The sequence below is a fragment of the Bufo bufo genome, chromosome 2 (assembly GCF_905171765.1).
Source record: "Bufo bufo chromosome 2, aBufBuf1.1, whole genome shotgun sequence".
NCBI lineage: Eukaryota > Metazoa > Chordata > Amphibia > Anura > Bufonidae > Bufo > Bufo bufo.
The window spans coordinates 703,647,072-703,673,204 of NC_053390.1; the positions used below are offsets into that span (position 1 = coordinate 703,647,072).

Here is a 26,133-nt window from a genome sequence, read left to right on the forward strand (position 1 = left end):
GCAGATCGCTCATCCCCATACAGAACAGATGATTGCTGCGTATAAATGCAACTCTCACCTCCTATGATGAGCAGGCGACTATCAGGAACAAATGATTCAGTTCATCAGTTTTGATCTTTTCACAGCTATTGAGAATCATTTATGGATTTGAAGACATATTTATAGATATACAATGGAAACTGTAATTACTTAGGTCGTCATTCAAAGGACAGTGCAAAGGAAGCTTACTAAGTGCACTGGTTGGACAAACCCTTAAATATTCTGAATAACTTGCAGGGACCAGCTCTCCAGATGCCCTTCCATTGTATAACATCTATGGAAATATAAATGTATAGCCCAGATATATGCAGCAGCATGCCATAAAGTTGTATACATCGCCCGTGTTGTCAACAATGCTTTTCAATGCAATTACCCCTCAGGTTTCAATACAGTTTTAAGAAAAAAGTATGCCAATGCACAAATGTATGCTAAAAGAAGACTGTTTTTCAGCTTAAGTCAGTCCATAATGGTCTATGGGAATGTCCAGTGTACTGCATATAGCGAGAATATTTCTAAGTGCAGACAGAGCCTAAGGAGACATTCAGTCTGAGTTTTGTAGTTGTATCATTTGTGTCATTTAATACATTGCCAGTGTGCCTGCATTAAAGGTGATGTAACATACTATATCTAAGGGGTAAAGGTGATGTAACATACTATATCTAAGGGGTAAAGGTGATGTAACATACTATATCTAAGGGGTAAAGGTGATGTAACATACTATATCTAAGGGGTAAAGGTGATGTAACATACTATATCTAAGGGGTAAAGGTGATGTAACATACTATATCTAAGGGGCAGTTACATTTTCCCCGTCTATTCACTCATGCCCCAAGTTCGACCAATGAAATACAAATTCAGTTACATCATCCGCTACCATTACATCCTAACTCTTTCCTCCAGGACTATGTGCTGCACCCACTATTATTAGACTCACTCCTGCCAATCACAGCATTAAAAAGGGTTACTTAACAGGGTTTTCCACGACTGAAATATGTTATCAATATTAGATCAATTAGTGCTTCTGAAAGAAGATGCTACGGCACGCTAGATCTTGCACAACTCAGTGCACTTGTGTAGCTGCAGGGAACGTACTGCAAGCTCAGCCCCATACAGAACCTACAGATCTTTTCTCGGCCACTACATATTGTTTCTTTTAAAGAAAAAAAAAAGCAGATTGGGTTTCTTATCTTGAGTAACTTCTTTTAAGGATGTGATTGACAGGAACTAATTTTATGTAACCTCTTTGAATATTCCTTGAAACCCACAAAAAACCCTAACTTGCTATTTTCACATCTGCGCATTGCCTTTCCGCTACTGAGATCCATCATAGGATCTCAATAACGGGGGGAAAACGCTTCCATTTTGTCCCTATTTAATGGGGACAAAACTGAACTGAACAAAACGGAATGCACCAAAATGCATTCCATTCTGTTTGGTTGCATCCCCATCGCGGACAGAAAAACACTGCAAGCAGTGTTTTTCTGTCCGCGATGTGGTCCGGAGCAAGACGGTTCAGTCATGACACCCAATGTAAATCAATGGTGGCTGATCCGTTTTCTCGGACACATTAGAAAACGGATCCCTCCCCCCATTGACTTTCAATGGTGCTCATGACGGATCCGTCATGGCTATGTTAAAGAAAATACAACCGGATCCGACGGTTGTATTATCATGACGGATGCGTTTTTTTTTGCTGATCCATGACGGATCTAGCAAAAGCGCTAGTGTGAAAGTAGCCTTAACCGCCTCACGTCCGCCCATAGGATATAAACGTCCTATGGGTGGACGTCTATTTCTGACAGCACGTTTTAGAACGTCCTGTCAGAAATAGCAGCTGCACGCTAATCGTGCAGCTGCTGATCGGGTTGCCCGCTGTCAGTGACAGCAGGGCAACCCAGAGAGGAGGCAGGGACAGTGCCCAGGTGTCCCTGCCTCCACGATCGCTGCAGACACAGCGCTCACCGAGCGCTGTGTCTGCAGAGCAGGAAGCGCTATGCGCTTCCTGTTCCGGCCCGGCGGTCATGTGACCGCCGTGACCGGAGTGTGCAGGAGCTGTGTGAGGTCTCTCAGAGACCTCGATCAGCCCTGCTGTGAGGCTGTACAGCGCAGGATTGCTGCTGTACAGCCTCTATAGGGGTGAATTTGTCCTGTAACTGGGGCTACTATGTCAGCCCCAGTTACAGGAGAAATCAACTGTGAAAAAAAAAAGAAAAAGTGAAGCAAATGTCCCCCAGAGGTCTTGTATGACCTTATGGGGGACGAAAAGTGTAAAAAAAAATAAAAAAAATAAAGGGTTGAAAAAATAAAATAAAATAAAGTTTCACATGTAAAAAAAAAAAAGTTCCCAAGTAAGGAATAAAAAAAAAAAATTAAAAATAGAAAAAATAAAATAAAATAGACATATTAGGTATCGCCGCGTCCGTAAAAACCAGCTCTATAAAAGTATCACATGACCTAACCCCTCGGGTGAACACCGTAAAAAAAAAAAAAACTGTCAAAACAAGCAATTTTTGTCACCTTGCATCACAAAAGGTGCAACACCAAGTGATCAAAAATGCGTATGTCCCACAAAATAGTACCAATAAAACCGTCACCTCATCCCGCAAAAAATGAGCCCCTACATAAGAAAATCTCTCAAAAAATAAAAAAACTATAGCTCTTAGAACATGGAGACACTAAAACATCATTTTTTTGGTTTCAAAAATGCTATTATTGTGTAAAACTTTAATAAATGAGAAAAAGTATACATATTAGGTATCGCCACGTCCGTAACAATCTGCTCTATAAAAATGTCACTTGACTGAACCCCTCAGGTGAGCGCTGTAAAAATAAATAAATAGAAACTGTGCTAAAACAACCAATTTTCTGGTCACCTTGCCCCATAAAGTGTTATAATGAATGATCAAAAAATCATATGTACCCAAAAATAGTACTAATAAAACTGGCACCTTATCCCCTAGTTTCCAAAATGGGGTCACTTCTTGGGAGTTTCTACTGTAAGGGTGCATCAGGGGGCTTCAAATGGGACATGGCATCTAAAAACCATGTGGAGTTCCTTTTCTTCTGCGCCCTGCCGTGTGCCCATACAGCAGTTTATGACCACATGTGGGGTGTTTCTGTAAACCGCAGAATCTGGGTAATAAATATTGAGTTTTGTTTGGCTGTTAACCATCGATGTGTTAAAGAAAAAAATTGATTAAAATGGAAAATCTGCCAAAAAAGTGAAATTTTAAAATTTGATCTCCATTTTCCTTTAATTCTTGTGGAACGCCTAAAGGGTTAACAAAGTTTGTAAAATCGGTTTTGAATACCTTGAGGGGTGTAGTTTCTACAATGGGGTCATTTATAGGGGTATCCACTATGTAGGCCCCACAAAGTGACTTCAGACCTGAACTGGTCCTTATAAAGTGGATTTTGGCAATTTTCTTAAAAATTTGAAGAATTCCTTCTAAACTTCTAAGCCTTCTAACGTCCTAAAAAAATAAAATGACATTTCCAAAATGGTGCCAACATAAAGTAGACATATGGGGAATGTTAAATAATAAATATTTTATGAGGTATCACTTTCTGTTTTAAAAGCAGAGAAATAGAAATTTAGAAAATTGTGAATTTTTCAAATTTTTGGGTAAATTTGGGATTTTTTCATAAATAAAGGTGAAATATTTTGACTCAAATTTATGACTATCATGAAGTACAATGTGTCACGAGAAAACAATCTCTGAATGACTTGGATAAATAAAGGCGTTCCAAAGTTATTACCACATAAAGTGAGATATGTCAGTTTTGCAAAATTTGGCCTGGTCAGGAAGGGGGCAAAGGGCCCAGATGGGAAGTGGTTAATGCGCTGGTATCACTATTCACTCTATATCTGGTCCACTGGACAAAATTTGCACTTTGTGTCTGTTGGGTCACTCTAGTATGCTCTTTAGCTTGTCAGCTTTTTTTGCTTTAACTATTATTATTGGTGTTAAATAAATTGTAAATTATAAATTGTTCTTACTGTTATTGCATTTTTTTTTAATGCAGAAATTCATAAGTCTGCAGTCTAACATTACATGGCAGATATTTTAGCGTTAGACACCATTCAGTCTTGTGTACAGCCCTGTAAGGTTTTTAAATACTTTTTCACATTCATTGACCCCTTACTGGGTGAGATTTACTAATCCTGTAGCTGGTAGAAGGGGTTATTTATCAAGAGACTTGTGACCAGTGTTGAGTGAACTTGTGTTTTAAGTTCGGCGTCTAAAGTTTGGGTTCGGGTTATCGAAGAATCACGTTATGGATTCCGCTACCACGGACCATAACGGAATTTAGAATCCATAACGTGATTCTTCGATAACCCGAACCCGAACTTTAGATGCCGAACTTAAAACACAAGTTCGCTCAACACTACTTGTGACTATTTTAGATGTAAAAATAGTCACAAGTCCTCTTTTTGACCAGCCTTGCGACAATATCAAGTTGAACGGCCGTTATCAAAAATTTATTGACAGTTGGATGGGACGGGGCGGTGTGAGGGCATGTCAGGGCAGCGCCAGGACCTTCAGCCCCAGTAAATTTTCTAACATGTATGCCTGGAAACAGGCGTACATGTTGGCTAAGAACGACGCCAGCATGGGGCTAGTGTAGTTTTGCCTCGTCATAAATTAAATTAATCCTCTGGCAGAGCAAGGGAAAACAAAGACCAGCGTGAAAACTCTGTAAATGTGCCCCAGGCTGTCTAGACCTGCACCAGATTCAGAAAGGCTCAGGCTGGATGATAAATGGCGAACAGAGATAGACACTTTGTGGGAGATTTATCATCTCCCTGCTGATGTAGATTTCCGTTTATGTGCCGCATCCTCCGGCAGTGCACGGGATATCAAGAACAGAGCAGAAAGTGCCTGTCTTCATAAATCTCCCCATTTATACCAACTATTGGTTGGCTTAGTTTGAGACAGTATTTTACATCAAATTTTGTGCTAAACTGAGTCACATTTTGGCACATTTACACCAGAATGTAGGTGCAATCACATTAGTAAATGTGGGCCATTGTCTCTTTAGTGCTGCTTATACATGGTAATATGTGATCATATAATATATAACTGGTACCTCAGAGAACTGTGTTTTCAGGTTATATATATCAGCTATCTGGTAGCACAGGTTTTGTAGCAGTAGGCGAGTGTGTCGGCTGTTCCCAGTAGCACCGATAAATCGAGTCACGACCCTCAGGTCCCTGATTATTCAAAAAAGAGTGAAAATGCTGAATATACAGTAACTTTGTTAATTATAGGTAAACATAATACTTCATTACTGACACGTCACACAACAGCTCTCTTTCATGTCCAGGACATAACACGTACCAACATGCAATATTTCTACTTTTTTCAAACTAGTAAGTGCAATATCATTAGAATTAAAAGGCATAGTATCTGATGTTTTATGTAGTTAACCAGTGTATTTAGGTTGCTATCATTATTACTCCATCAAATACCATCACAGAGATCACTTAAATATGAGAACTGGTGGAGATCAGCTGATTACTGCAGTTCCGGTTCTCAAAACCCCTGGCAGATAGCTGATATTGCCCAGGGATTGTGCGACTGGCTGTATATTTAAGAAGCTACAGTGGATATGTAGTATAACATTGAAGGCCTTTCAGATGAATGGCCGTCCATTTGTACACAAATATGATACAAGTCCACGGGAGAAAGTACTGCTGCTTGTTGGAATCTCTTTGCTCAGGCTCATAGACTTTCTCTATCTCCTCTATATATCCTAATAGGGCATATGAACAGGGATTGTCCCATTAGGATATTTTCTTACCATTAGAAGAGATAGAATACCTTACGTTTCATCTGGAATATCAGTTGGAAGTGGATTGGTTGCTGCGAGTAATAGCACTGTTCTTTTTTACCCTTTTTTAACATATGTCACCTACCTACAGAGCTGGGGATTAGAGATCTACTGTTCATTCTGGGAAATCATGTACAGTTGCAAGAAAAAGTATGTGAACCCTTTGGAATGATATGGATTTCTGCACAAATTGGTCATAAAATGTGATCTGATCTTCATCTAAGTCACAACAATAGACAATCACAGTCTGCTTAAACTAATAACACACAAAGAATTAACTGTTACCATGTTTTTATTGAACACACCATGTAAACATTCACAGTGCAGGTGGAAAAAGTATGTAAACCCCTAGACTAATGACAGCTCCAAGAGCTAATTGGAGTGAGGTGTCAGCCAACTGGAGTCCAATCAATGAGATGAGATTGGAGGTGTTGGTTACAGCTTCCCTGCCCTTTAAAAAAAACACACACCAGTTCTGGGTTTGCTTTTCACAAGAAGCATTGCCTGATGTGAATGATGCCTCGCAGAAAAGAGCTCTCAGAAGACCTATGATTAAGAATTGTTGACTTGCATAAAGCTGGAAAGGGTTATAAAAGTATCTCCAAAAGCCTTGCTGTTCATCAGTCCACAGTAAGACAAATTGTCTATAAATGGAGTAAGTTCAGCACTGCTGCTACTCTCCCTAGGAGTGGCTGTCCTGTAAAGATGACTGCAAGAGCACAGGGCAGACTGCTCAATGAGGTGAAAAAGAATCCTAGAGTGTCAGCTAAAGACTTAAAAAAGTCTCTGGCATATGCTAGCATCCCTGTTAGCGAATCTACGATACGTAAAACACTAAACAAGAATGGATTTCATGGGAGGATACCACAGAGGAAGTTACTGCTGTCCAAAAAAAACATTGCTGCACGTTTACAGTTTGCACAAGAGCACCTGGATGTTCCACAGCAGTACTGGCAAAATATTCTGTGGATAGATGAAACCAAAGTTGAGTATGTGTGGAGAAAAAGAGTCACAGCACACCAACATCAAAACCTCATCCCAACTGTGAAGTATGGTGTTGGTTGCATCATGGTTTGGGGCTGCTTTGCTGTGTCAGGGCCTGGACGGATTGCTATCATTGAAGGAAAAATGAATTCCCAAGTTTATCAAGACATTTTGCAGGAGAACTTAAGGCCATCTGTCCACCAGCTGAAGCTCAACAGAAGATGGGTGTTGCAACAGGACAACGACCCAAAGCATAGAAGTAAATCAACAACAAAATGGCTTAAACAGAAGAAAATACGCCTTCTGGAGTGGCCCAATCAGAATCCTGACCTCAACCCAATTGAGATGCTGTGGCATGACCTCAAGAAAGCGATTCACACCAGACATCCCAAGAATATCGCTGAACTGAAACAGTTCTGTAGAGAGGAATGGTCAAGAATTACTCCTGACCGTTGTGCACGTCTGATCTGCAACTACAGGAAACGTTTGGTTGAAGTTATTGCTGCCAAAGGAGGTTCAACCAGTTATTAAATCCAAGGGTTCACATACTTTTTCCACCTGCACTGTGAATGTTTACATGGTGTTCAATAAAAACATGGTAACATTTAATTCTTTGTGTGTTATTAGTTTAAGCAGACTTCGATTGTCTATTGTTGTGACTTAGATGAAGATCAGATCACATTTTATGACCAATTTGTGCAGAAATCCATATCATTCCAAAGGGTTCACGTACTTTTTCTTGCAACTGTATAACAAAAAAATGCAACAAAATATCACTGAAAGCAGGGAATGTAAAGCATATAACAGACAAAGTATATATTGTTGTATGTAAAAAAACTTACCCAGCAACCCAGTATGATGCTTCTGCGGACACCTTAGCCATCAGAGAACTTTTCCCACTGCCGGGCTGTCCATGTAATACAACCAGGCGTCTGTTAGAAGACGTCACACAGTCTTGGAGCTGTATCAAAGTAGACTTTCGACCAAGAAAGTTCTGGACTCTACGGAATAAAATGCAATCACAGATGATTATCCTGTCCAACTATATTTCATTCATTCTCTCTCCAATTCCCCTGTTTGTATACAGTATACAGCCTCTCCAGTGTGAAACCAACTATATCACTTCACACGTAATATGTTCAAAGACCTCATATACAGTATGTTCATAGATGGCATATACAGTATGTTCATGGACAGCATATACAGTATGTTCATCAACCTCATATAAAGTATGCCCATGGACCTCTGTAAGCCGTGTACCGAGGTGGGCTCCCCAGGATACAGCGAAGTCACGAACGAGGAAAGCAACTCCAACACCAGCTTTCGCCAAAACAGAATTTTACTAAAACGTGGTAATGAACACAACCACAAATGCTGGGAACATAAGATAAATTTACATACACCCAGCCCGAAGGCTCCTGATGAAGCTGGTGTGGCGAAACCTAGGTCAAGCGGTGTTATAACCACGGAGATTTTATTCTGTTTTATGCCTATTGATCTTATACCTTTGTGAGTATAATAAAAGCTATTACCATTGGAAACATTGGTGGACCTTCACTATGTGCCTGCACCTTTATATCTACAGAGGGGTGGTTTTGTGACCGAGATTATCCTCCTGTGGAACCTCGTTGTTTGGCATCACATAAAAGCTGTCGTATCGTATCCTGATCAAGTCCTTTGAATCACAGCGAAGTGAGTATAACACTTGTGGCCTGACACAAATAGAAACCCTAAGTAACTAACTACAGGCCCGCATCCAGACTATCCTTCGGACATCCATCTCTCTGTAATTGGCAGCTGTCAGCCTAATGACGCTCCCGTCTTCAGGCTCCATCATATGTCCAAAGTGTCTTTCGAAGAACTCCAGAGGCATAATGGTGCACTCCGACCCTGTATCGACTAGGCAGTGTACCTTCTGGCCTTCCAACTCGGCTTCCATAATGGGGTTGCTGGCATATAGGTCGTGTTCCTCACGCATGGGGCTTAGCTTGTGGTGTACCGCCGCAGGACGCCCAGCTACTGCGGCAGTCAGAAGTTTAACGTCGGCTCAGACTTCATCTGTTCGGGGCACTCTCTGGCCATATGGCCATACTGTCGACAAGCCCAGCAGAGGGGCCCTCTTTTGACGAGCCCCCACACCTGAGTCATCCTGGGTGGAGTGGCGTGGGGGGCTGGGGTCATTTCTGGAGGCCGGGGTGATCCTGCTTTCATCGGGACATTTCCAGCCGAAGTTCTCTCAATTCTGTCCGCAAGGCCTGGACTACATCCTTTAAGGACTCTGATTCTTCAGATGCAGGCCTCCTGTAGCATGGGTGCTACTCACTACTCTCGCCGCCACAGGCATGTACTCTTCCTCTCTCTCCACGGCGGCTAGGTAGACGCTGCAGAATGTCATCTACATTTGTTGGGGAGCCCCACTATGAACTGGTCTCGTAGTAACCGGTCCACCTCGCGGAAAACTCCCATGGCCTCTGGATCTCGCCGCTCTATTTCATTTAGCGTCTCCTGTAGGGCATGGGAATACTGCATCTGGGTCTTGCCTTCTCGCTGTGGTCTGTTGAAGAAGTGGCTCCGCAGCTGCACTACTTTAGCATACCCCCCTGGGATATCTCCAGTAGGGAGAATATTTTCTCTAGGGTGTCTCTCTCAGATTCAGGCCTTACCATCACTGTCCATCTGACGTCACCCTCTAGAGCCCTCAAGGCAACCTCTGCCCGCAGCTCGGGGGTCAGGTTACACATTCTAACTGCACTTCGCACCCTTTCAGTCCAGTCCTGCAACGTCATATTTTTACCAGAATTTTACTAAAACGTGGTAATGAACACAGCTACAAATGCTAGGAACATAAGATACATTTACATACACCCAGCCCAAAGGCTGAGACCCTTGTGCTGCACAACACGGCGCCCTCCGATGGATGCAGGAGGAAAATGCTGTAATTTAGCTACTGCGGGCACAACTAATCTGCCACACCTTACCTGTTATTACCCTAAAAGAACAAGAATCACTGTATGGGTGTGCGGTACGGGGTAGCCTGTGGTGCAGCACAACAGCTTACAATCTTACACAGATCTACAGTATTCGCCCTCCCATAACTGGTCCTGTAGCACGTGCCTGAGTATTCCATCTGAGCAAAACGACAGCCTGGTTTGAGTTTGTGGGGATTTATCAGCTCCCCAAGGTGAAATGTCCCTTTAAGTTATGGAGTCCTTGCAATGAACAGTATAATACTTGTGGTCTGACACAAATAGAAACCCTAAGTAACTAACTACAGGCCTGGTCTCAGTCTCTAGGCGCCAACACTGTAATGAGGTGCGTGCACGATCATACCGACCCAGGTCTGCTTTGCATCCGCTGGTGACTCTGAACAGAACATATGTCTATCCAACAAGCATGCGGTACTGCAGTGTATGTAGCTTTGTTTCTCTGCTCTCCTCAGCGTTCCTGGCAGCAATCTTCCTTCCTCTGGACAGGATCAGGGTCTTGGGCACGATCAGCTTCACTTAGCATCCAGGTGTGAGAGTGACCAGAGCTGCAGCTGTCGGATTCACTGCTCACACAGTCTCTCAGTGTCTCTCACAGCCTCCTTCTAAGATGGCTGCTGGCTTCCTCTCCAGACTTGTAACTCCACCCCTCTCATGAATATGGAGATATATGTACAGTCTGTAGCTGTGTTAGGAAACAGCATCATCTTGTGGCCAAACAGCAGAATGTCAGTCCAGAACACTTAATTTAATCACACAAACAGTGTTCAGACAAGGAGATCTCATTTACAGTATGTTGGTGGACCTCATATACTGTATGTTCATGGACGGCATATACAGTACGTTCATGGACCACACATATAGTATGTTCATGGATCTCATATAAAGTATGTTCATGGACCTCATATACAGTATTTTCATGGACCACATATACAGTATTTTCATGGACCTCCTATACAGTATGTCCATGGACCTTATATACAGTATGTCCATGGACTTCATATACAGTATGTCCATGGACCTCATATACAGTATGTTCATGGACCACACATACAGTATTTTCATGAACCTCCTATACAGTATGTCCATGGACCTCATATACAGTATTTTCATGGACCTCTTATACAGTATGTTCATGGACCACACACAGTATTTTCATGGACCTCCTATACAGTATGTCCATGGACCTCATATACAGTATTTTCATAGACCTCATATACAGTAGGCTCATGGACCACATATACAGTTTGTGACAAGCTGTTTCACCTATACTTTTAGCTTCTGTTTGGCACAAAAAGCTAGAACTCACAGTGTATAGCAGTGCGCGGCATGCTCTAAAATCTCCTCATTTCTCTGATTCCGGAAAAATTTCTTTCTCATCCAAGTCTTCTCTGGTTCACTGGGCACTTTGCATGTTCTACAATGAAATATTACATAAGTTTGTTAATTTGGCTATTGCTAATACAAACACAGGTTACAGTTACAGTATATACTATCTCCCAAATGCTCTCTGTTAAAATGATCAGATTACTAAAGAAAAATGATTGTACTGCACCCCAAGTGTTGGGTGTGATGTAACATAGCACAAAATGGGCATGCTTTTATTATTAAGTCTAAATCTTTGCAGCATGAACACAGGTCACACTGTATTTCTGTATAGTTAGTGGGGCATTCCAGGGTACAGAGCCATCATTAGGCTGATTATATACTGCACAGTTTCTCAATGCTTTGGGGCTGATAAAAATAGCAGAACATTGATACAGATAAATATGAGGTTGCTGCCGCTACATCTTTTCCACCCTGAAAGTCATGTGTTTATTACAAGCGTTTTGTGGGTGGTGCTTATTAGTCAAATAATGTTTTCTTATGATATTTTCCAACACTGGCTTTTTTAAATTTCCTATAGGACTGCATTTAACACCTGGCTGCAGCATTTTGTTTTTTTGCTCCAAAAGAAATGTTGAAAAAAAGGGGAATTTTTTTTTTTTTTAAGTAGTGTGAAAGCACCATTAATAAAGGGGAGATCCAACTTTCCAATCTCTGAATGAAAATCCAGAGCATTACATAGAAACCCACACCGCTTTTGCACTGCATGGAGATGTCTACTGCTTGGTATGTCCATTAGGACTCTTACTGAACACCCAACCGAACCACGGCCCCTCAGTGTTGTCTGCATGGTATGTCATAATATACATTTCAGCTGGGTTTTTCCGATGGTTTCTTCGAAACACCTATGATTAAAATGGTTACCCAGGCTACAGATATTGATGACCTATCCTGAGGATAGGTCACCAATATCTGTAGACTGGACAACCCTTTTGAGGAGACAGACTGGACATAAAAATATCTGATCCAAGTCGCAGTCAATTACTTCAAAGATGTTCAATTATCAATTAATCATATGATTTTTTTGTGAGCCTTTAACATGATGTGAAACTAAATACAGTACAAACTAGAAAGGAAGCCTTGTGCCAGGCTGTAACCGATTTACCAGATTACCAAAGTGGTCAAATCTCTGGCACTATAGACCTACCGCATGAGGTCCAACAGCAGGCCATCGCTTCCAAAGCTGATAATAAAGTGGATCACTTAGATTTTAACCTTTTAGTCATTTGGTCTCTATGTCACATAAATGCAGACTCTACCACATGATATAAAGTGGACATGATCCAACTCTGCACACCTGGGGGTTGGACCGGGTACTACTTTATAAGTACAGGCTACATGTTGTAGTTTTTATACTGACCTGCTGAAGTGCCCAATGACCTTTCTCTGGAAATCACTACACAGGCGCTCCAGATAGTATGCATGAGATCTGTTGCTAACAGGATTTATTCCTTCCCATCCCCAGCTGACATTGTACTCGTAGATGTTTGTGTGACGTAGCTGGAAAACAACAGTCCAAAATTCACAAAAGGAAGATGTGTGATGATTCCTCACAGATTCTCCAATTCTGCATCATTAAAACCGAATTCAGAGGAATTTCTTTTAAATACTTGCAGCTGGTGCTTTATGGACATGTGGATGTCTATGAATATTCATATATTATTATTATTATTATTATTTATTATTAAAGCGCCATTCATTCCATAGCGCTGTACATGTGAAAAGGGGTGCACATACATAATACAGACAATTGCACTAATCATAAACAAGACGAGTTACAAACTGGTACAGAAGGAGAGAGGGCCCTGCCCGTGAGGGCTTACAATCTACATATATATGAAACCGAAACTGCCAGCCATACCTACCCTGTGATGAATTCCCTTGATAAGCGCCTGCTGGGCATCATACAGGGTCTTATTGATCTCAGGCTTAACGGGAAGGACATCAATGTAGTCAGACGTTCGACTGCTGGACAGGTTATATTTAATGTCACTGATGATTCGTTTAAAGCAATGAAAGTGATCTTCTGGGCTTCCTCCAACATTAAACGCCTGGTCTATTTCTTGCTGAACCACTTTAAATAGAGATACATACACAAAAATGTTGTTTCCATTCCAAAATTACTCAAGCACTCATGTGATTATGGGGCACATCCCTGTTATCCCTCTGCCCAAGAATCTTTACAGTGATCTTCAATCACTTTCGGATGACGCAGCATCCTTTTTCAAGCAGTTAGTAGTATTGGGGTAGAATTGCCTGAAGCATTCTGATGCACCACCACTGGATCGCTTCATCTCAACATACCAGGCACAGAGGTTCTACTACTCTGGTTGCCCAGTCAGGCAAGTCTAGTCCCATACCACTAACTGCCTGAAAGGGGGTGCTGCATCATCAGAAATGTCACACTGTATATTTGCTTGGTGGTGACACCTAATTAAATACCTAAACTGCTAATGCATGCCATGTTCAGAATGTAAACTGGTATAACTGCACATGGAGTCCCTACAGAACTATTTTACAGATACATAACCACTCTTTGTGCTTCCCCTGCCGCTCTGTCTCTTCACTATCCAATAATCCAATGTGTAGTCCTAATGTTTAGATGTCCATCACTGACCTCTGTGTTGAAGATCTGTCCTCTTACTTCAAAGAGAAAATTGAAAATATCTAGTGTGAAATTATCTCAACATCTCCAAGTATCATTAATTCCCTTCCCTCCTCTTCAATTATCATCAATCCGCTTCTGTCCCACACTTCCTTTGGTTCTCTTCTCACCCTACTATATGCACTACTTACCCTATTCCCTCACATCTCCTCCAGTCTCTCTCCCTGACTGTCCTCTTTCAAACATTCTGTCATAACCCTTTTACTAAAGAAAACATCGCTTGACCAATTCTGCACAATTAGCTACAGACCTGTCTTTCATCTCCCCTTCATCTCTACCCCTGGGGCACCTGGTCTATTCTCACCTCATCCACTATCTCTCTGTTAAAGGGGTTGCCTGGGCTCAGGAGTTATCCCTGTTTTCACCCAGGCAGCACTTCTGACATGAGCATCGGGGTCTTTCATGCTCCGATGTTCTCCTTTGCCCTGCGCTATTTTGTGCAGGGCAAAGGCTTTTAATGGAGATTCGGTGACGTACCGGCACTCTCCATGGGAAAACCTAGGCGGAGGCTTCCACCTAGCAGTGAGCCGGGTGACATCACCAGCATTAAAGGGCAGGCTTTAGTGCTGCACTAGCCTGTAAAACGGCTAGGGTAGCACTAAAATCCGCCCATCTGTGCAGGTGACGTCACCGTGAACACTGCTAGGCGGAAGCCTCTGCCTAGCAGTGTTAAAAATGTAAACGAACAGCTATTGCGATACAGCGCAGGGCAAGGGAGAGCATCAGAGCATGAAATGCTCCGATGCTCATGTCAGATGGTCTGCCTGAGTGAAAATGGGGATGTGTCTTGGTTCAGGCTGAACCCAGACAACCCCTTTAACTCGCTCCTTGACCCTTTATAATCTGGTTTCTGCACTTATATAATGCAGTTATAAATGACCTTCTGACAGCTATATGCAACAATGACCGCTCTCTACTCATTGGTTTGGATCTCTGTCTCATTTGACACTGTAGACCACAAGCTTTTACTTGGCATACTTCAAATTATTGGCCCTCAGAACTCCCTCTTGGCTTTTTTCCTATCTCTTGGCTTTTTTCCTATCTCTCTGGCTGCTCTTCTTCCTCTCCTCTCCTTCTTGGTGTTGGGGTTCCCAGGGCTCAGTCCTAGGTCCTCTCCTCTTTTCTCTCTACACAGCACTATTGGACAGACTACCAGTAGACTTGGTTTTCAGTACCATCTGTATGTTGATGACACCCAACTACACACTTCATCCTGTGACATCATCCCTGTTGTACTACAGAAAACCAGTGACTGTCCGATATCTCTAACATAATGTCCTCTCTCTATCTGAAACTGAATCTTTTAGAAACAGAACTACTTGTGTTTTCTCCATCTACTAACCAACCTAATCCTAGATAACAATTGGGATTGTATACTAGCCTGTTACCTACCATAGTAGGCTAACAATTCCTGGCAAGAAAAGCTATTCTTCTGCAGTCCCTGGCCTAGCCCTTAAAAAGAAGGCTATCCAAATACTGAAGAAGAGGAAGCTATATCTACCTTTACAGCTTGGCATTGGATACATATATAGTAAATGACTGGGTATCTACTCGTTATTTAAAACTGGTCATTTCCAAAATATAACCAAAATCTAAAAGTATTCACACATTATTTAGCAAATGACATACAATTACAAAGGATCTACTAATTACCTGAATTTAGGAGCTTCCCCGCTGCTTCTTTACCCACCACCTGAGGACAGTATTCCTGGAGAATATCATACAGTCTTTGCATTGTACCAATCCATTTGCTTTTGGCTTGTTGTCGGCGTACAGGATCCTTACTAAATACATCTCCATAATGCATGCTACAATGAAAAGCAGTCCAATCATTTCTCGTATTTTTCAGGCTGTATGAACAAGACAATGCACAGAAAAAATACAACTGCCCCTAAAACAACGTGTAGGACACAACTGCATGATTTATACCTTATTCACATATCAGTGTTTTGGTCAGTGATTTTCATCAGTAATTGTGAGCCAAAACCAGGCGTGACTGTAGAAACAGAACAGGTGCAGATGTTTCCCTTATACCTGATGTCTGTGTAGGCTTCACACCTGGGTTTGGGTCACAATCACTGACCAAAACATTAATGGGTGAATAAGGGCTCCTTCACACGAGCGTGTCCCTTGCGGGAATCATGCTCCGTGTGAGAGAGAGATCATGTGATCTGGGCTACAGAAGCGTGCGGCATTAACAAGATTGATAATGCAATGTGCCCCTCTGTTACCTTTCTATAACGGAATCATACTGACAGCTTTATGTCAGTATGATTCCGTTATTGCATAGTAATACCTTTCTTTGTTAATGCCCAGTGCTGTTTATCCTTCTGGTTCACCTTCTCCTGCATTCAGTGGTGGACCAACATGCTCATTAGCATCCCTAGTACCTTCCTCTTCTCAGTGCCAGCATACTCACTGCAGTGGGTGTGTAACCACTGTGTCAAATGAATAGATTTGACTTAGGGCTACTCCTAAGAGTATATACTGGCAGCCCCCTGGTTTTCACCCTTTAACCCCTATACAGGGATCTAGACATCACTGCAGGGGAAACACCAGGCCGCTACCTCTTGGAGTAGTCTGGAGACCCTTTTGTGGAGCACCTAGAGTTCAGACACAATCATACTCAGGGATAGGACAAGGTAGAGACTAGGAACCGCATTGCTCAGGCACCCTTCCACTGTGGAAGATGCCTTAAATACCCCAAAGGTGGCCAGCCATAGGCTGGTGAAGATTAGTGCAGGCAGATTGAGAAAGGCTTGGCTGTCAAGCAAGCCACAGCCTGCATAGAGGGACAGAGCTACCCCGCTGGGTGTGCACCACCGGCATCTGGATCACCAGAACGGGGGAGCAAGACAGTGGGTGATACAGCCAAGACATCTTTCATTTGTGGTCGTGGCTACCACGTACGTATGTACCTAACCCTACCTGGGATACCCTACCCCTAAGCGGTCAGAGTTGTGCCGCAACCGCGTCGTGGAGGGACGCCTGAAAGAGGGCATCCCCTTTGAGAGTAACAGGAAAAAGGGGTGGGTGGGAGGGTGAACTCTGCACGTCGTACACATGTGGGAGGGCGCCGGCCGTTAAAGTAGGTAGCCAAGCCCCTCCCACAAATACAGGCCAATGAATCGGCCTTACACTTGTGGTCGTGGCTACCACGTACGTATGTACATAACCCTACCTGGGATACCCTACCCCTAAGCGGTCAGAGTTGTGCCGCAACCGCGTCGTGGAGGGACGCCTGAAAGAGGGCAAAAAGACATACTGATAGGCAAAAGTAATTTATTACAACGTCATTACAAAGCCAGAGTCTGAAAGGCTGCCGACATTTCAGCCTCAGGGTGAGGTATATAACGGTTGAAACATGACGAGTGCCAACGCCCTAGCTTCTGAATGACATGCGCTGGCACTCGATTTTTGGATGCCGCGGACGCAGCACCTATGCGGAACGAATGTCCTGAAATTGTGGCAGGGTCACCGCCCAAGCTGGCCACCAGCGACCTCACATGGGATACGAACTGGTGAGTGGTGAGTGGAACCACCCCAAAGGGCAACAGTGGACTGTTAGGCCCGGACCCTGACAAGGCAGATCGTAGCTGACGGAGCACTGTGACGGGGCACCATTGGTGCGATGTAGGAAAGAAGGACACCGGGACAGGGGGGCCCACCTGGGAGGTTTTAGACGTCTTGAGCAGTAGTACGAACCCTTCGGTGTTCTGGATCAGCTGGCTGACCGTGAGGAACCTGCTACTGCCAGGAGAACAGGTGAACTCCCCAGGTCTCAGGAAGCCGTAAAAGGCTAGATAGATGGCGGATTTGAGTACCAAGCTGGGCAAAACCCCGAAAGGATTACTGTCCAGGACGTCGGATAGTCTACGGAAAAGGGGGCCGGTGACCGCTTGCCTGCGCACTTGGCTTTGAGGTCCGCTTTTGCTCAAACCCTTGAGTGCGGCTTTGACGGCATGCATGGTGAACACCGACGCTCGTTCGGGATGACTAACCGAGAGGAAATGTTGCACTCCCGCCAGGTACGACCTTACAGTACTGTGGGAGAGCTTGCGCACTGAGTGGCAGTAACCAATGAACGCCAGGATGTACTCTGGAAAACTGGATTCCCCCTGAGGACATTCCCCTTGGAACCTGCAGAACGTCTTCCACCCGGTGTTGTATGCTCTGGATGTGTTAGGCGAGAGGGAATTGTGTATCAAAGCGTGAGCCGTCTCGAGGTGGTCGGTTACGCTAGTATTAAGGACTCGTGAGGAGGGACGGTGGCGCCTGTCGCATCTGCCTCTGGCATGATCTGTAAGAAACGGGAGAAGTTAGCCCTCGACAAGGCGTCAGCAGCCAAGTTTTGCGCACCTGGCACGTGCGCACTATAAACATGGAAATGGTGACGTAGGGAGAGTTGTACTAACCGTCTGAGGAAACACATGACGTGGCTTGATTTCGACAACCCACTGTTGACGATGTCTACCACGGCCGTGTTATCAGTCACAAACAGGACAGACTGATTCGCCCAAAGACTGCCCCATATGTGGGCGGCTACCACAATGGGGTACAGCTCGAATAGTGCCGAGGTTTGGAGGAACCCCGGAATTCGTCCCACCTCGGCAGGCCATCCGTCCGCAACCCAGTGGGTGCCAAAGATGGCGGCAAACCCTGAGCTTGCCGCCGCGTCTGAGAAGACTATGGGGGACTGACTCGACAGCTCGGGTACGAATAGGGATACTCCGTTCCACTGGTCCAGGAAATGGTCCCACATATGGAGATCCGCTAAGGCCTGACTGTCCAGGCATACTGGGCTGTCCTGCTCCGGGGCGGTACTCAAGAGCGCCAGCAGGCGGGATATGAAGGCTCTGCCCTGTGGGATGATGCGCATGGCGAAATTTAACATGCCCAGTAGAGACTGAAGGTCAGCCTTAGTGACCACGGTTGTGACTGTAAACCTATGAATGACTTCTCTAATCCTTGTTAACTTATCCGCAGGCAACCTAGCTAACATGTGCTGGGAGTCTAACTCGATGCCCAAAAAGGTGATGACTGTGGACGGACCTTCTACTTTCTTGGGGGAAACCGGGACGCCTAACTGGGAAAAACACCTCAGCAACTTCCCCAACCCTAGAGGGATAGCCCCTGGCCTCTCAATCAGTAGGAAGTCATCTAAGTAGTGGATGACAAATTAACAGTGGACCTTGTGTACCAAAACCCAGTGGAGGGCCTGAGCCAACTGATCGAAGAGCCACGGGCTGCTCTTGGAACCGAAGGTGAGTTTGGTGGAGAAATAATACAGGCCTCTCCACTTGATGCCGTGCCACTGCCAGAGCGCTGGCATGATGGGAAGCAACTTAAAGGCATCCGATATGTCAGCTTTGGACAACATGGACCCTGGACCCGTTTTCATGATGATGGCGATAGCCTGGTCGATCGAAGAATATCTCATGCCAACTTCCTCCGAAGGAATGAGGGAGTTGAGGCTGGGAACCTGGGAGCCATGTGGGGCAGACAAGTCAATAATGAGTCTCTCCTTTTTGCTGAACTTGCCTGTGACTACCCCCACGGGACTGACTCTCCACCGTTGAAAAGGGGGCACTCCGAAAGGACCGATTAAGAACCCTTTGTTTAACTCGGACTCTATTAGTACATCTACAGAACCGGGATTCCTTTCGGCTGACTGAAGGTTCTTGCACTCGTATGTAAACTGTGGAGTCGTAATTAACCCCGTATGGAAGCCCTCGTGAAACCCTGACACCAGGAACTGTACAAACCCTGTATTGTGGTGACCTCGCAAGTACTCCTGTAAACAGCTAGTATTGACCACACTCATGTAATTCTTCACCGATTTTAATGAGCAAGCTACTCGGGGGTGGGCCCTGAAACAGTTGGTACAGATATGTAACAGACGGCATTGCCCGAAATTACAAGACGCGTAATTAAAGTTGTTACATATCTGGGCCCTTCCTAGCTGAACGATGGGTCGGCCCAGCTTATCTACCGAATTGGGGGGTCTGAAGACGTTGAGTGGTCCAGCTGCAAAGCTGGAGGGGTAAGACGCCGTGCTGACAGCTGACTTATGGCACCACTCTACAGAATGGAAGATGGACTGACAGGCGGAACAGGAGGGAGCTTTCAGGCCTGCAAAGTGTCTACAGAATAACTCAGTGTCTAGGTTGGACCAGTCTGTGACGTGTTGGAATTGGGAGAGAGCCGCAGCCGCTTTGGCTGAGAATGAACAGTGGTAATCATAGAACGCATTCCCTCCATACCTATGACCCAATTCTGTGACCCGAAAGAGGTACAGGTCTAGTTCCTCCCTCCTGTCCGGCCTGGCAGTGCAAATAACATCCCTGAAAAGGCTGAACGCCATGACGAACTCCGGGATGGTTAATTTGCGGTTGAGCCGGGGGTCGCGGCTTCTTAACACCACCGACACTTCCCCGCAAGCTATGACCTTGTTATTAGACAGGTCCCTGGAGGCAATCAATAGTGATGCGAGATTGACATCCCTACCCTCAAGGATGTCTTTTCTGATGTTGATCGGGACAAAATGGGATGGAGTCACGTTGGGGACGGACTGGACAGTACGAATGTCCGCTATGGCAGAGGTGGAGGCGACCGGAACCTCGGGGGAGGAAACAGGGAAGACTGAGCTGCGAGCCTCGATAGACTCCAATCTCGCCTGCATGGAAGTGACGGCAGACGTCAGACTGTTCAGCATGACGTGTATCTGAGTCAGCGACGTTTGCATCGTGGTCGCAGGGGGATCATTACTACTGGGCACCAGGGAGTCTTTCCATAGCCGATATAGCTCCGCTTTTCTGGCAGATGCCGGGAAAGGGACGCCCCGCCTTGTCAGCTCCGCCATAAGCCTGGGGATGGTCCAAGCATGCAGGGATGGTATACTGCCCCCTTCGGATGTCCCTGCTACGATTTCGTCCACTGACGCTTCAACAATGTCTGACGCGTGCGACATCACAGCTGTGGAAACAGTAACGTAAGGTGACCGACTAACCTGTACGACCACCGGTATCCGTGCAGCTGTTTTAAGAACGTAACGGAAAAGGTGCACCGTCCATGTGAAGAACGCACACTAACACCAGAAAGGCCGTGAAGGAGTGGCCAGGAACCGCCATCCGGAAGTCCACGCAAGGAGACCTGACGTACTTACCAACTGAGAAACTCTATACTCTAACCCCCGCGGAAATTGGATGAAAATAGAACAACCTGGACGTGAAATAGTGCATGAGACACAACCCTGCTAACGGCCAGTACCTCCCCGTCCCTCAACGTGTACCCCCACTACCTTGTTCGACAAGGAAAACCAACTGAGATCCAGACCAACTTCTCTCTGTTTTTTTTTTTTTTTTTTTCACTCTTTCGGACCTGGAAAACAACAACAAAACAACACCAAAGAAACCAGTCAAATGCGTAAGGCTCAATTTAATGGAACGTGAGCTGTGAGTTGAAGGTTTGACTAATGGATGGGAGTGGCGTAGATCGACGTTGACCACCCCCTGGCTCTAATTGGCATCTGCGATGAACCCCTACCTATCTAAGCGGCACGGCGGCCCGTGCCAGACTTTGGGTGCGGGCGAGGAGCGGGCCATTGCGTCCCCCACCGTGCTCCACGGCAACCGCGTGGGGAGCGCAGAGCTCCCTGGCACCGAGAACCAGGTGGGGGGAGACCTTTGGGCAACGGCTCACGCCCCACGCAGACACGATTTGGGCGCCACGTGGAGAGCTAACGCGTGTCCCTGATAGGGTGCGCAGTGCGGGGGGCCCCCTCCGTCCAAGGGCTGGCCTGCCCGCCGGCTGAGCACTCCTACCGCGTGGGGAGCAGCGCAGCCCTCTGGCATAAAACCGGCACAGGGGGGACACCCGGCAGCGAGGGCCCCACCTTGCCGATAAACTGGAAATGCCGCGTGGGGGGCCTCGCCGGTCCCTGATGGAGTGCTCAGTGCGGGGGTGCCCCCCTTCTCCTGAGGGCCGACCCACCACCGGCTGGGCACATCCACCGCGTGGGGAAATGGCGCTGCCCCCTGGCTTGATTGGGAAAGGGGGGAGGCCTTATGTGACACCGCCTCCACCCCTTGCCAACTGAGGACGTGCCGCGTGGGGGGCCTCGCCGGTCCCTGATGGAGTGCTCAGTGCGGGGGTGCCCCCCTTCGTCCGAGGGGCCGACCCACTGCCGGCTGGGCACCTCCACCGCGTGGGGAAACGGCGCTGCCCCCTGGCATAACCTGGGATGGGGAAGTGTGTGTGGCTCAGTCCCACCCCTTTGTTGTGAAAAGGAGGAGCCACGTGGTGCCGCCCCGCTCCCCGGCAGGGCGCTGGTTGCAGGGGTGCCTCTCCTCTGTTAGGGGGCCGGCCCGCCGCAGATAGAGCGCACCCACCACGTGAGGGAGCGGTGTGCGGCACTGGCTAGACATTCGGGGGCGGAGGAGGCGGGCGGAGGGGGGCCTCTGTCGGCCGTGGCCCCGCCCCCCCACCGGTGAACAACCGCCATGTTAGTGACTTGGGCGGCGGAGGAGGGGAGCGCTGTCTCCGTCGGGCTCCACCCCCTCCGCCGGAGACCGAAGGAGTGCCGTTTGCCGAACAGCCAGGAGGGGACCTCCGTCTCGTCAAGGCCCCGCCTCTCGCTGTGCTGACATGTTGTGACGAAGTGGTCCGGAGCATGGGGGCCCCTGCTTACCAAAGGGCCGACCGCCGACCGGACGTCCACTCACCTTGCCTGCTGACACAGAATGCCAGGTACGAGCGCACGCTTCCTGCGAAACTCTGCACGTCGTACACATGTGGGAGGGCGCCGGCCGTTAAAGTAGGTAGCCAAGCCCCTCCCACAAATACAGGCCAATGAATCGGCCTTACACTTATTAGGTACTATAGAAACATATCACTATATCTCTCAAGACAGTGGAGAAGGAAATTGGGGAGGGAGAAGTATTGCATACCATAGTGCTATTTATTAGTGGAATCGCTGAGGCTGTGTGCAAGGGAATATTTTCTATGCCAGGGAGGAAGGGGTTAACAAGAGCTGACTACAATGCTCTTCTGGGAGATGCAGGTGCAGGATTGTCACATGGGACAACCTACTGCCCATGTACATAATGTAAAAAAAGAGCTGCAGATGGGTTGAGTAAAGCTAATAATATCACATATATTACTCAGGAATTTTGTAAAATTATTTATAATTTGTGGGATAGCCACTTTAAGCTGTTGATATCACTGTAATACTATGTGTATGGCCAGATATAAAGCTTTTCTGGAAATTAGAGAACAATCCTACAGGAAGTTCAAAAATCTTCTTGCCATTATGTGATCCTTTACTTCCCTTATAAAACAGAGGATCACAACAGGATGGTATCAGGATGGAGGGCAGAGTGAAGATTCCTTCACTGAAGTTGACATTAGTATGTGTGGGCAGATTTAAACCATTGTGTTCTTGCATACGATTACCATTACACTACATTGATTCATAAAGTTAGAGGACATTTACCTGATGGCCTGAAGTCTGTATACACTTGGCACGCAGTTCTCATCCAGTTGAAACCACTGTGTAAGAAGTGCTAGATCTCTGTCATATTTCAGTGACAGTTTTTTGTGAGTTGGCTCAAACATGTTCTTGTCGTCAGGATCTTGAAGTGTGTCTTCCGTATCTGAATGTGTTGACTTCTCCTCTGCAGCATCCTGCTGATAGTCTGATTCATTTGTTCTCCCATCTTTCACAGAGGAGTCATCTGTTCCTGTAAATCCTGCTGCACCAAGAATCGTCTGAGCTGCTGTTGTCTTCATTGTTTCCAGCAATGATTTGATGCCTTCAAATATTTCTTTAGCTAAAATAGCCGGGATAGTCATCTGATCACATTTCTGTCCTACAAAGCACTAAATGTGAACAAGCAAGGTTAAAGGACCATTAAACACATGATCACAGTAGAAGGGTTGTGCTGAGCTAACATTACTTTGGGTACCTGTCTCCCACCTCATGGTAGACTTACAAAGAATGCTTTGTGTCCTGCATCCTGGCATTCCTGAAGGGTCTTAAGATGTAGGGCAGGCATAACATGGTCATTGCTGATGCCATCCTTCAAGCCCCACCTCAGATCAAACATACGGAACTCAATGCCTCTTTCCTTGAAGTAGATGTAGAGATCTGGATAACACTTGACAAACAACGCATTCCTTTCTGGGTAGGAATCTAATGTAAGAAAAAAAAATCTCAGATTGTGGTTTTCACCTAGGTCTTCCATCTTACCAGGCCTGCCAAGTTATGCAATGATACAACACCTCTGGCTTTTCCATCCCTTCTATGTACCCTGAGTTGTATTGATGACCATAATAGAGTTTTCAAGAACTTCTCAGTATAGCATGGCCTAAGGACCTGCATTTTCTAATGATTTTATGTGAGAGCTCTTTAAATGGATCATTTATTTCTATTACAGTTATATTTGGGAAATTAAGCTGCCATCACCTTGGTATCCTCCACAGATATACACCATGAAAACCTTCTTCCTTGATGTATACTGTATATTTATGTATCCTTGAATTATCTTGCGCTCAGCATCAGAGAACCTCTCAAAGTCATCATCTTCAGTGTTATCTACATATCTATTTTGGATATCTCCCGATAGCTTTTCCTTTACACCAAACTCATTCCATATGCCATTTCCACTGAAGAAACACTTAGCCTCTGCACTTGAAGCATTTCCATTCAACAGTCCCCCTTCCTGTAATGGCTCAGGGTTTGTATCTTCTGCTTGTGTAGTATCATATGTTGATAGAGTCCATGCTCCAGTATGAGTTTCTCTGTTAGATTCAATGTCTTCATCCAGTAGAGTAGAGGGAGATCTCTGTTCAGCAAGACTGTCACTTTCCCCAGCTGTTTTCTGCCGAGACTACAAAGGTAATAAAGAAGATTTAACTTTATTACAAAGGTGTGATCTCATGAAAATGAGATTTGAATCCAAGAATATTATAGACCTGTAAGTGTTTTATGCTACACAAAACAGTATTTTCATCCAGTCATTATGAATTTCAATGCACTATTACTGTGAATTAATTAACGCTATTATCTTACGGGTAATAATAATAATTAGAGATGAGCGAAGCTTTGAAAAATTCGGTTCGGCAGTTTCACCGAAATTCCCCAAGACATTTGAATAATCATAAATTAATTTGTCACTCTGCTTTAGTGTACGGCACCATGGAGCGGTCATGCTATGGACGGGTTGCTGCTATGCTGCGGTGAAGAACCGTGCAGCCAATTATCCCGCAGCTCCTTTCATTTAATAATGAAGACCGCACTGTATAGTCGGTCTTCATTATTAATGGCTGCATGGCACTTTTAATGCAACTTTACACAGGGGCTGTTGCTGGTATTCGGTTTCGCTGGTTAGGTTGGGGGCGCAATATGCAAATTATTGCTATTCTGTCCTGCAATCTGCTGCAGGTTGACAGGAAACACAGACAATTAATCAGCTCTGGCATACCCACTTCTCCAACCCCAGTGTTCTCCTGCCCTACAGGTGGGAGCCCTTCTTCTGCCATCTGCTTTTCCTCCTTCTCCACATCTAATATCGATGAGAATATATCATCAGTAACATCCAGCTCCTCCTCCCTCTGCATCTCGCTGACTTTTCTAGGAAGTAAAACCAGCAAAAGATGAGGATGGTCATCATTAGAACCTGGCCCCCCTAAGGGGTGTAGACTGGATGGTATTGGTTGGCACGCTGGCACCAGAATAATAAAGGCTTCCACCTTATTGGTATTGAATTCTTCTATCCATTCTTTTCAGCAACACTGTCCCTAGCGCATGAGCTCTTTCCACGTCTCTCCCTATGCTCAGCTCCCAGGACAATGGTGGAGATTACGTAGGATGAGGGTTTTATAGGGCTGTGACATCACTGGGAATGGCTATCTACGGATTGGCTGGTTGCACGGCATTATGGGTGATTTTGCGTTCCTGGGCTTGTCTTCTCTACACTTAGTTTTGCCTTGTAACACGTGCAGCTGCCATTTTAGGAAAAATTGATTCATTACCATGAAGCGTGAGGAAGTCAAAGTTTTCCTAAACTTCGTATGCTTTGCTTCACTCAACACAAATAATAATGATACATTATTATACATTTTTAATATTTGTGTGCTTATGACTTTGATTCCCATCACTTCAATCACATGTAGATGCAGCATCTTCTCTAATTTATTATATGATTGTACCCAGATGAGTGCCAGGAAAGAACTAGCTTA

At 45.3% G+C, this 26,133-nt stretch overlaps 1 protein-coding gene across 1 annotated transcript in view; it reads right to left on the reverse strand.

Moving 5' to 3' along the window:
- LOC120991011 overlaps window positions 1-26,133 on the reverse strand; it is a 61,744-nt gene that overhangs the window by 30,060 nt on the left and 5,551 nt on the right. The window contains exons 5-13 of the mRNA XM_040419900.1: window positions 24,359-24,782; window positions 23,886-24,085; window positions 23,387-23,772; window positions 15,547-15,701; window positions 13,094-13,302; window positions 12,589-12,728; window positions 11,152-11,259; window positions 7,701-7,859; window positions 5,131-5,254 (exon numbers count right to left, since the gene is read on the reverse strand). Of these exons, the coding sequence (XP_040275834.1) occupies window positions 5,131-5,254; window positions 7,701-7,859; window positions 11,152-11,259; window positions 12,589-12,728; window positions 13,094-13,302; window positions 15,547-15,701; window positions 23,387-23,772; window positions 23,886-24,085; window positions 24,359-24,782 (1,905 nt within the window). The remainder of the gene's footprint in view (window positions 1-5,130; window positions 5,255-7,700; window positions 7,860-11,151; window positions 11,260-12,588; window positions 12,729-13,093; window positions 13,303-15,546; window positions 15,702-23,386; window positions 23,773-23,885; window positions 24,086-24,358; window positions 24,783-26,133) is intronic.